General features: G+C 49.4%; 1 protein-coding gene across 1 annotated transcript in view; it reads left to right on the forward strand.

The window, feature by feature from the left end:
* Positions 1-12,327, forward strand: part of SND1 (staphylococcal nuclease and tudor domain containing 1) — a 500,999-nt gene that overhangs the window by 37,669 nt on the left and 451,003 nt on the right. Inside the window, exons 5-6 of the mRNA XM_073329019.2 lie at positions 8,613-8,773; positions 9,114-9,205. Coding sequence (XP_073185120.1) covers positions 8,613-8,773; positions 9,114-9,205 — 253 coding nt within the window. The remainder of the gene's footprint in view (positions 1-8,612; positions 8,774-9,113; positions 9,206-12,327) is intronic.

Consider the following 12,327-nt stretch of genomic DNA (forward strand, 5'->3'; position numbering starts at 1 on the left):
CAGTGGGGGTGGGAGAAATAAACATGGGGAAATAGTTTTACTTCATGTAATGGCCCATCCACTCCCAGTCTCTATTCAAGCCTAAGTTAATTGTTTGCAAATTAATTCCAATTCAGCAGTCTCTGGTTGGAGTCTCAGTGTATGTGTATATGTGTGTGTGTATGTATGTGTATATACACACACACACACACAAATATAGACTGGTATTTAGATAGTGCCTTGTTTTCTGAAAGGCTGCAAATGGCTTCCCAAGCTACAGGCACAACTCACATCACCCACTACTGAAACACAGCCCCTTCTGAAGTCTTTTCTATGCTAGAACACGTGCGAAACGCCCGTCAGGCCTGAAAATGCATCCGCTCCCCCACATACATCTTCTAGTGGGGAAGAATCACCACTGTGATTATACTTTCACTGAGCAAGGCTCTGCCCTAATGCACCCCATCCTCGGTCACTGCACCAATGCAATTCCTGCTTCGGCATGAAATTCTAGTGATGCAGCTCCAGCAGAGCCCTGAGTTCTCCCAGGGCAAACCCGCTATGCTGCCTGTGGACATGGCATGGTGTGTGCACCTTAAACAGGAGAGTTAGGCTGGACTCTCGGGACCAACACAAGTTGCAACTGTGCAATTTTCTGTTGCCAAGCTTTGGGAAGAATAAGGCATTTATTTAACTGAACCCAGCAGCATAGCTGTTCAGAGCACAAAGTGAAATACTGTGCAGTTAAAATGCAGGGGAAATGAAAGGCCAGGACACCAGGATTAATACACCTCTTGGTCATGCTGTGAGATCCTTAATGACCGTAAGGGTCAATCCCAGTGAAGAATGGCAGGTGGATACAAACCTGAAACAACTAACAAACCAACTTTTATTTAAATCCGAATGGTTCCCAAGTTGCAATTCTTTACTTACCGTGCTATAGGCTATACCTACACTGCAGCCGGGTGTGTGATTGCCGCTCATGTAGACGTACCTGCACTACTTCCATCTAGCTAGCCTCGCTAAAAATAGTGAGGACAGGACGCCCAGGCTTCAGTGTGAGCTGCACAAGCCCCCTGGGTACTTACTGGCATTGCTAGTCTGTGCCACCATGTCCTCCCCATTGTTTTTAGTAAGCCAGCCAGTGGAGCGAGTGTGGGTGTGGCTACGTGAGCTGCAGTCAATCACGCAGCCCTGGTTGCGCTATAGACATACCCCTAATAATGCTAATCTTACATTGCTAAAGTGGATGTTTGAATTCCTCACTAAGACCTTGTCTACACTACAGGTTACTCTAGAATAACTTCGTCATTCTGGGGTGTGAATAATCCACCCCCCTGAGCTTTGTAAATTACCCTTACCTAAGCACCAGTGCAGACTGCGCCATGTCGGCGGGAGAGCTTTTCCCAACAACATAGCTATGCCTTTCGCAGAGGCAGTAGTTAGGCTGACAGGAGAGCTCTTGGTGGCTTAGTCTCCCCACCACAAGCAGTGCAGCTGCAGCCTTATATTCTGATTCTATGCAGACTTTATTCTGCTAGAGTGTCACGCTTAAAATGCTCATCTGTGCGGAGAATCATAGAATATCAGGGTTGGAAGGGACCTTAGGAGGTCATCTAGTCCAACCCCCTGCTCAAAAGCAGGACCCATCCCCAATTAAATCATCCCAGCCAGGGCTTTGTCAAGCCTGACCTTAAAAACCTAAAAGGAAGGAGATTCCACCACCTCCCTAGGCAACGCATTTCAGTGTTTCACCACCCTCTTAGTGAAAAAGTTTTTCCTAATATCCAACTGAAACCTCCCCCACTGCAACTTGAGACCATTACTCCTTGTCCTGTCCTCTTCCACCACTGAGAATAGTCTAGAACCATCCTCTTTGGAACCCCCTTTCAGGTAGTTGAAAGCAGCTATCAAATCCCCCCTCATTCTTCTCTTCCGCAGACTAAACAATCCCAGTTCCCTCAGCCTCTCCTCATAAGTCATGTGTTCCAGACCCCTAATCATTTTTGTTACCCTTCGCTGGACTCTTTCCAATTTATCCACATCCTGCTTGTAGTGTGGGGCCCAAAACTGGACACAGTACTCCAGATGAGACCTCACCAATGTCGAATAGAGGGGGACGATCACGTCCCTCGATCTGCTCGCTATGCCCCTACTTATACATCCCAAAATGCCATTGGCCTTCTTGGCAACAAGGGCACACTGCTGACTCATATCCAGCTTCTCGTCCACTGTCACCCCTAGGTCCTTTTCCGCAGAACTGCTGCCTAGCCATTCGGTCCCTAGTCTGTAGCTGTGATTGGGTTCTTCCGTCCTAAGTTCAGGACCCTGCACTTATCCTTATTGTACCTCATCAGATTTCTTTTGGCCCAATCCTCCAATTTGTCTAGGTCCCTCTGTATCCTATTCCTGCCCTCCAGCGTATCTACCACTCCTCCCAGTTCAGTATCATCCGCAAATTTGCTGAGAGTGCAATCCACACCATCCTCCAGATCATTGATGAAGATATTGAACAAAACCGGCCCCAGGACCGACCCCTGGGGCACTCCACTTGACACCGGCTGCCAACTAGACACGGAGCCATTGATCACTATGCGTTGAGCCCGACAATCTAGCCAACTTTCTACCCACCTTATAGTGCATTCATCCAGCCCATACTTCTTTAACTTGCTGACAAGAATACTGTGGGAGACCGTGTCAAAAGCTTTGCTAAAGTCAAGAAACAATACATCCACTGCTTTCCCTTCATCCACAGAACCAGTAATCTCATCATAGAAGGCGATTAGATTAGTCAGGCATGACCTTCCCTTGGTGAATGCATGCTGACTGTTCCTGATCACTTTCCTTTCGTGTAAGTGCTTCAGGATTGATTCCTTGAGGACATGCTCCATGATTTTTCCGGGGACTGAAGTGAGGCTGACTGGCCTGTAGTTCCCAGGATCCTCCTTCTTCCCTTTTTTAAAGATTGGCACTACATTAGCCTTTTTCCAGTCATCCGGGACTTCCCCCGTTCGCCACGAGTTTTCAAAGATAATGGCCAATGGCTCTGCAATCACAGCCGCCAGTTCCTTTAGCACTCTTGGATGCAACTCGTCCGGCCCCATGGACTTGTGCACGTCCAGCTTTTCTAAATAGTCCCTAACCACCTCTTTCTCCACAGAGGGCTGGCCATCTATTTCCCATGTTGTGATGCCCAGCGCAGCAGTCTGGGAACTGACCTTGTTAGTGAAGACAGAGGCAAAAAAAGCATTGAGTACATTAGCTTTTTCCACATCCTCTGTCACTAGGTTGCCTCCCTCATTCATTAAGGGGCTCACGCTTTCCTTGGCTTTCTTCTTGTTGCCAACATACCTGAAGAAACCCTTCTTGTTACTCTTAACATCTCTCGCTAGCTGCAGCTCCAGGTGCGATTTGGCCCTCCTAATTTCATTCCTACATGCCCGAGCAATATTTTTATACTCTTCCCTGGTCATACGTCCAACCTTTCACTTCTTGTAAGCTTCTTTTTTATGCTTAAGATCCGCTAGGATTTCACCGTTAAGCCGAGCTAGTCGCCTGCCATATTTACTATTCTTTCGACACATCGGGATGGTTTGTCCCTGTAACCTCAACAGGGATTCCTTGAAATACAGTCAGCTCTCCTGGACTCCTTTTCCTTTCATGTTAGTCCCCCAGGGGATCCTACCCATCCGTTCCCTGAGGGAGTCGAAGTCTGCTTTCCTGAAGTCCAGGGTCCGTATCCTGCTGCTTACCTTTTTTCCCTGTGTCAGGATCCTGAACTCAACCAACTCATGGTCATTGCCTCCCAGGTTCCCATCCACTTTTGCTTCCCCCACTAATTCTTCCCGGTTTGTGAGCAGCAGGTCAAGAAGAGCTCTGCCCCTAGTTGGTTCCTCCAGCACTTGCACCAGGAAATTGTCCCCTATGCTTTCCAAAAACTTCCTGGATTGTCTATGCACCGCTGTATTGCTCTCCCAGCAGATATCAGGAAAATTAAAGTCACCCATGAGAACCAGGGCATGTGATCTAGTTGCTTCCGTGAGCTGCCGGAAGAAAGCCTCATCCACCTCATCCCCCTGGCCCGGTGGTCTATAGCAGACTCCCACCACTACATCACTCTTGTTGCTCACACTTCTAAACTTAATCCAGAGACACTCAGGTTTTTCTGCAGTTTTGTACCGGAGCTCTGAGCAGTCATACTGCTCCCTTACATACAGTGCTACTCCCCCACCTTTTCTGCCCTGCCTGTCCTTCCTGAACAGTTTATAACCATCCATGACAGTACTCCAGTCATGTGAGTTATCCCACCAAGTCTCTGTTATTCCAATCACGTCATAATTCCTTGACTGTGCCAGGACTTCCAGTTCTCCCTGCTTGTTTCCAAGGCTTTGTGCATTCGTATATAAGCACTTGAGATAACCTGCTGATCGCCCCTCATTCTCAGTATGAGGCAGGAGCCCTCCCCTCACAGACATTCCTGCCTGTGCTTCCTTCTGGTATCCCGCTTTCCCACTTACCTCAGGGCTTTGGTCTCCTTCCCCCGGTGAACCTAGTTTAAAGCCCTCCTCACTAGGTTAGCCAGCCTGCTGGCAAAGATGCTCTTCCCTCTCTTCGTAAGGTGGAGCCCGTCTCTGCCCAGCACTCCTCCTTCATGGAACACCATCCCATGGTCAAAGAATCCAAAACCTTCTCTCCGACACCACCTGCGTAGCCGTTCGTTGACTTCCATGATTTGACGGTCCCTACCCAGGCCTTTTCCTTCCACGGGGAGGATGGACGAGAACACCACTTGCGCTTCAAACTCCTTTATCCTTCTTCCCAGAGCCACGTAGTCCGCAGTGATCCGCTCAAGGTCATTCTTGGCAGTATCATTGGTGCCCACGTGGAGAAGCAGGAAGGGGTAGCGATCTGAGGGCTTGATGAGTCTCGGCAGTCTCTCCGTCACATCGCAAATCTTAGCCCCCGGCAAGCAGCAGACTTCTCGGTTTTCCCGGTCAGGGCGGCAGATAAATGACTCAGTCCCCCGGAGTAGAGAGTCCCCAACCTCCACCACCACCCGCCTCCTCCTCTTGGGAGTGGTGGTCGTGGAACCCCCCATCTCAGGACAGCGCATCTCATGCCTTCCAACCAGCGGAGTCTCCTTCTGCTTTCTCCCCCCAGACATATCAGAAAGACCAGTCCAGAGCCTCACTGATACCCTTGCTCAGAGAGGAATGCAAACATAGTTTGGAAATAAAGCACAGGCTATTTGCCCACTATCACCACCCTCTGAGCCACCAATTGAGAGCTTTTAGAGTAGCAGCCTTGTTAGTCTGTATAAGCAAAAAGAAAAGGAGGACTTGTGGCACCTTAGAGACTAACCAATTTATTTGAGCATAAGCTTTCGTGAGCTACAGCTCACTTCATTGGATGCAATTGAGAGCTGAAATGCCTTAACCAGGCTGTACTCCTATATTAGGAATTGCAGTTTTCAGTCAATGGGACTTGTGCTCTAAAGTCACACACTTGGGTGCCTAAATATAGGTTTAGGAGCCAGACTTTAGGGTATTTTTGAACATTTTAGCCTGTGAATAAAAATGTCAATAACTCAGTGTATTGAAGGCCAAACTTTTAACTCTGAAACAGTTTACTTGTGAAGTGACAAAGGTTTTGCTACTAAAACATTTTCAATACAGTTTAGTCCCTGACGCTGCAAGCACTTCCACACATGCTTAACTTTCATCACATGCTTACTCCTCCTGAAGGGTTTATGTGCGTGAAGTGAGTTACCTCCTTGTGTTTGCGGGATCAGGGCCTTACCTATCTATGTTCTTTGCCGCTACCAGTGTTTGTGTAATTAAAGAAGGGACCCAGCCAGAAGTGGCATTTTAAAAAAACCCGCTTTTACAGCCTCTTTTAACCTCTGTGCCTTAGGCAACTTCTTGCCACGGACTGTGGAGAACAGTGTGCTGCTTGCCCCTTCACTAACAGGAAGGCAAGGCGTTCAAGTCAAGCCAACAGACATCACATGCTGCCTTGAGTCATCTTTCCTATTTCATCAGGCCTAGATGAGAAGTGGCGTGGCATGTCTTAGAGCCAAAGGGAGAGGCTGGGAGAGTTTGGTAATGGCACGTGCCATGAGCACTTCCCACCTGATCCAGACATGGACTACATCGCACTCGGCGTGAGAAGTTGGAACCCACAGCCCCTCCCTCATTGCTGGCTCCTGTTTAGACCCCAAGGTAGTTTCAGGGGTCGGGAAAGCAGATATAGTATAAAGGAGTACTTGTGGCACCTTAGAGACTAACCAATTTATTAGAGCATAAGCTTTCGTGAGCTACAGCTCACTTCATCAGATGCATATGATGAAGTGAGCTGTAGCTCACGAAAGCTTATGCTCTAATAAATTGGTTAGTCTCTAAGGTGCCACAAGTACTCCTTTTCTTTTTGCGAATACAGACTAACACGGCTGTTACTCTGAAACCTGTCATAGTATAAAGGAGCACCTTAGGCCATCATCTCTCCCCATCCAGTCCAGGATCAGTCCTTTCATAGAATCATAGAATATTAGGGTTGGAAGGGACCCCAGAAGGTCATCTAGTCCAACCCCGTGCTCAAAGCAGGACCAATTCCCAGTTAAATCATCCCAGCCAGGGCTTTGTCAAGCCTGACCTTAAAAACCTCTAAGGAAGGAGATTCTACCACCTCCCTAGGTAACGCATTCCAGTGTTTCACCACCCTCTTAGTGAAAAAAGAGCTTTTAGCTTTACCAGGTTCAAGGAATTTAAATCACTGACTTTTTGTTTTTTAATGTTGGGGGAGGGCTTGGAAAACTATTTTGAAAGTTTATGCTATTGCAACCTTAAAATTTATACTAAACAAAATGAAGGTTTTTTTTTAAATGCCACTATGGCTGGGTCCCTCATTTAATTACACAATACTGGTAGAGGCAAAGAACATACTGACAGGGAAGGCCCTGATCCTGCAAACACAAGGAAGTAACTCACTTTCACGCACATGAACAATTCCTTCAGGAGGAGCACTCGTGATGAAAGTTAAGTGTGTGTGGAAGTGCTTGCAGTGGGTGTCTGGATCTGATAGCCTATTTCAGGTTATGAAATAGGCTGGTTTCCTGTGCAGGAAAGGGACCCTTTGGCCCTCTTCGAGGTGGGAGCAGTACATGGCTTTACTGCCAACCTGTGGAAAACAGGCCTCCCACTCCTGAGGCTGGCTTTCAGCTTGCACAGTGCCAGCAGTCCAGTCCTGCTGGCGTCCCGTGCCCAGGCAGAAGGAAGAGCCATGTGGTGCTGCACTGGTGTATGAGAGTTTCTTTGAGTGTCTTGCTGGAAGTGCGTCAAGCATGTTAGTGGAGTGGCAGTGCTCTGGGCTGACAGCTGCTCTTGTTAGGAGATGATTGCGTTAATAAATTGGCTAATGAATCCAGAACAGCTGTGGCTAACAGGCCAGATATCCCTGTGTTCAGACATGGTAAGGTTCCTTTTGCCTCCATTCGTGTTAAATAGAGCTGAAGCTGCTCATGAATTCTCTGCTGAGAGGCTTCCATGCACTTTCGGATTGTCTCCATTTTGCGAGAGAAGTGAGATGTGGAAGTACAATGTGGTGCAATTTGCAGTGCTGATATCCATTGGCTCCTGTTAATTATGGTAACTGTTCAAGGGGGTGAGTGAACCTGAGATCTGTCACTGCTCTTCCTGGCTTGTGCCTTATGGGAGCGCTTCCAGTATGCACTTCAGACGCTTGCTTCCATTGCAGCAAGGTCTGTATCATGCTGTATCGGCGTGTACAGCAATGGCTTGGTACTCTGGTTAGCTCTAGCATCCAGAGATGGATGCTGGCTCTTCCTAGCCTACTTGGAAGTTGACTGTGGTGTTCACTTCTTCTAAGCTTCAGAAGACAAGCCTGCAATTACTGGAGCCAGGCTGGTGAAACCAACTCCCTCTGCAGTCCAAGTGTTCCCCAGTCTGTGGCAGTCCAATCATTAACGCAGGGAGTCTGGGCTCCTGGACTGGATTGCTGGCTTAGCCATTCACTTGCTGAGGGACCTTAGGCCAGTCACTTAATCTTTGGCTGTGTCCCACAAAGGGAGGAATTTATTTCTGACTCAGATGCTGTGTGGTGTAGGTTGTGTCTGCGCAGACAGTTTGAACCCACCATTCTGCCTGGGTACAGCTCCGCTGGTGGAAGCTGTAGCAAAGTGTTGGGTCTTTCCCACTGTACTGGGGGATAGATTGCATGATATGAAAACAGGGCTCCCATCTGCCTTGCCATCCTTGGGTTTTCATTCAGCTAATCCTCTTATCGAGATGGCCTCAGTGCTCTACTTGTAAAGCACTAACTTCCTCAGCTGTGAGATGCTAGAAAAGATTCCTCTAGTCTCTAGTGTGTGGTGCACGCTGCGATTAGCCAGGCGAGGTCTGGCTTTCCCCTGGATCTGTTCGCCCCGAGTGGAGGTTGGATTGTTAGAGCATTCAGAAGTGAAATGTCAAGTCAAATATGCGCTCCCTGGAGCAAACTTTCTTGGTAAAACATGCAAGATAGCAATGCCCCAGCATCCAACCGCCTGCTGCGCTCAGCCCCCACACCTCTGCCATGACCCTTGAATGCTCTTACAGTAGAACTGTGTTTTCTCCTAGTCCTGAGCAGAACAGGCTGGCTGAGCTGGAAGATCAGGCGAAGGTTGCGAAAAAGGGAATGTGGAGTGAAGGAACAGGCTCTCACACAGTCCGGGATCTCAAATACACGATTGAAAACCCACGCCACTTTGTGGACTCCATGCACCAGAAGCCAGTCAATGGTAAGCATGCGCTGCAGGTGAAGCAGCATGTTGGGTTGCCAGCGAGCGCATAGCTCTGGGATGTTCACCTCCTGCTGGCGCTTACATTTGCACTGTTCTTTGAGCTCTGACTGGCCTTGGGGCATAGCCGGTTTGCAGTTCTCCCCTGCATAGGCTGCTGGGTGCATATCCCACGTGAATTGCCCTTTCATGGCCAGGGCGGGGGATTGCAGTGTGTGCTGCTTGTGTGTGGGTTTCTTCTCATGGCTGGGTTTGATTGAATGCTGTGGGGGGAGGAGTGTGAGGATGGTGCTGTTGTCTCCTTCCTGAGAGCTGACCCTCACTTGTTCGTGTTCTGTAGCCATCATAGAACATGTCCGGGATGGCAGTGTGGTCAGAGCCCTGCTCCTCCCAGATTACTACCTGGTCACCGTCATGCTGTCTGGGATCAAGGTGAGGCTTGGCTCTTGTTTCCTTTTTCTTTTTGAACGGTCTCTCCAGGTTTGCAACCAGACCTGTGCTGCAGCTGGGCCTTCAGGCTTGTCGCAGGCCCGCCGGTATCCTCCACTGCTCTGTGCTGAGCCCCTGTGCTGAGCTGCAGTGCCCATTTGGGTGTGCCTACTCTAATGTGCATTGCTGCTTTCAATGAGGAGAGTCTGGGCTTTCACCAGTAGCCCCCATTAAACCTCCTGAACCGGACCTTCACGGCTTTTAAGTTGGTCTTATTCCCTGGGACAGTGTCCATTTAGTTCCCTGTCTCGGGACTGCCTCTTTGGTAACTGTCAGGCACCTGTGTCCACACCCCTCCTTCAGACTTTACAAGGAGACAGTGGCTGCTCATCTCCATGTCTCCTGCAGAAGGTGGGAGTTAAAGGAGGTCTTAGGTACTTAAGAGTCAAAGGCTTAAAGTCCATGTCCTTTAGTAGCTTAGGGGGGACAAGTCCATGGGGAAATCTGGTTTGAAAGCATTCTGCAGCCAGTGCAGCCTTAGGGCAATGGATCTTGCCTTGTCACAGGTTAAGCCGGATCTGCCGTGTCAGGTTTTTGGATAAAACTCCCAGTGTGGTGCTAATTCAGTGGGCAAAGACAGTCCCTTCAGACCCAGCACTGAACTCAGTCTCCCAGCCTGGTGCTTAGCAGTCGCTGATCGAGGGGCGGGTAGCCTTTTTCAGATCACACACAAATCCGAAGATCCTGGCCCTCGTGGTCATGGAAGATCCTAAGATGGTGGTGCCAGTACTCCATTCAGGAACTGTCCTGTACTTCCCAAAAGCCAGAGCGTTCCAGGTCTTTCCCTCCTCTGCGACTGTCCTCAGTTCTGCAAAGTTGAGGCCATGCAAATGCCTTTCCCAGAGAAACCCGCCCATTCTCATTTATCTGTGCGTGCTGCCAGGGCCTGCTTTACTGAACTGAGTGCTAGACAGGCAAAAGGGATTCGCTGCTGTTACCATTGCTATTAGCCATGATGTGCATGGATTGCTTAGTCTTGGGGCCCCAGTGTTCTCCACCTACATGCCATTAGTCCATTTGAACATCATGGTGAGGAGCATGTTACAGAACCATGGAGGCGTGGGTAGACATTCAGGTGCCTGTGTGGTCTGGAGCCCCACAGGTCCCAGTGTGAGCTGCAGGCCGTGGCGTATGCAGCTGTCCGCACGTTTTGTCGCAATGGCAAGGAGCAGCAGTGCTGGCTGTCCCACTGCCCACTCGGGTTCGACTCCAACCGCCCTCTGTCATGATGGAGGGGACGTGGGGCCAAAATTGCGTGAGTGGCATTGTGACCTGGTGCACAGGGAGTCGCAGCACCACTCAGGTTTGGCACCAATGGCCCTCTCTCACCGTGGAGTGCTGACAGGCCCAAACCTGCATGGGAAGTGGGGCAGTCAGTGCTGTGGCTCCTTGCTGCTGCCATGGGGCCAGGACCTGGGCCAGGGTTTGCCCCCCTCTCTTCCCCCCCAGTCCTGCCTGGCCTCACCCCGCTTCAAGCAGCCCCTGTCTCCTCCCAGGTATGGAGGCGTGACGCTGCACCTGGACAGTTGTTCAGTAGGAGTTGTTCTCATCTTGGGCTCAGCAATGCCAGCTAGCTCCGGAATCTGTTCAGATCAGCTGTCCTGGAATAGCCACTTAAAGCAGCAATCAGTGCTTTTCATCCTCCTACTTGTGACCAAGTGAGTGGTGATCATCTGGTTATCCATTGATTTCTGAAGGGACTTCGTAGATCCTTCCACCACTGGTGAAGTTTGTGTTTCCGTGGGACCTCAGTTTCTTTTGTCTCCAGAGCTCCCTTTGAACCTGAAGCCAACATGTTCTGTGGCCCATATGTCTATGAAAGTGGTCTTTCTCATTGCCATAACATCAGGCAGAAGAGCCAGCCAACTGGGGGTGCTCAAAGTGAACCCACCATATATTCCTTCCATAAAGGAAAGGTCTAGCTGTGCTTCCACTCAAGGTTCATTCTTAACATAGTTTGAGTTTCACCTGAGTCAAACCATCCACTTACTGATATTTTTTCCTAAACCATTTGCCTCAGATGGAGAGTGAGCTTCATTCTCTGCATCCGATGAAGTGAGCTGTAGCTCACGAAAGCTTATGCTCAATTAAATTGGTTAGTCTCTAAGGTGCCCCAAGTACTCCTTTTCTTTTTGCTTCATTCTCTGGATGTCCAAAGGGTATTGGCCTTTCATCTACAAAGACACCTAAACTGTTTCCAGGGCAGAGATCTCAAGGTGTCAGAGACTTTCAAAATGGATCTGTGGTTGTATTATCCTTTATTACCTAGCCCACATCCCTCCTGTGGAGGGGGTGAGGGCTTATTCCACTAGAGTGCAAGCAACACCTGCTACATCTCTGAGATGTATGTCTACTAGAGATTTGTATGGCAGTGACTCCAAGCTCCTTAGATGCTTTCACGAGACACTGTGCTTTGGATATGGCTGTGGGGACAGTAGTACTATGGTCAGCTATCACTTCCATGTCCTCGCACCCACCTGTCTGAGCACTGCTGCTTGTTCTCCCATGTGTGGAATACAGATAGGGACTAGCATATGAAGCAGTGGAGGTTACTTGCCTGTACTGGAGGCTCTTTGAGGTGTGGCCCTTATCTGTATTCCACTGCCTGCCCTCCCTCACCTCTGCCTCAGCTTATCTGGATTCAGTAAGAGAAGGAACTGCAGAGGCATTGGCCCGTGCTGTCTTTCGTACCCTGGCTTGGGAGCATGAGGAGAGCTGTGGCATGTGTGGGCCAGTGGACCCTGCAAAAAAAATTCTGGACTCAGGTGTGCAGTGCGCATGCATATCCCATGTGTGGAATACACATAGGGACCCACTTACAGGTAAGTGTGACCTCTCTTTCTCCCCATGCTAGGGAGCGCTCTGCCACAATAGAGTGGAACCCGACTGACCTGGACCTCTGTGCTGGCGTTCTGCTCTCTCATGGGTGGTATTTTGCTTGCCCAACCTAGCCAATGAGTTATAGTTGCTTCGTGTGGTATCATACATGTGCTGGGGTTGCTTCACTCACCTCTGGGATGCAATATGGCAGCTCTTTAAGTGTCCAGCAGCACTCCTCAAGTCTT

Source organism: Lepidochelys kempii, chromosome 1 (assembly GCF_965140285.1).
Source record: "Lepidochelys kempii isolate rLepKem1 chromosome 1, rLepKem1.hap1, whole genome shotgun sequence".
Taxonomy (NCBI): domain Eukaryota; kingdom Metazoa; phylum Chordata; order Testudines; family Cheloniidae; genus Lepidochelys; species Lepidochelys kempii.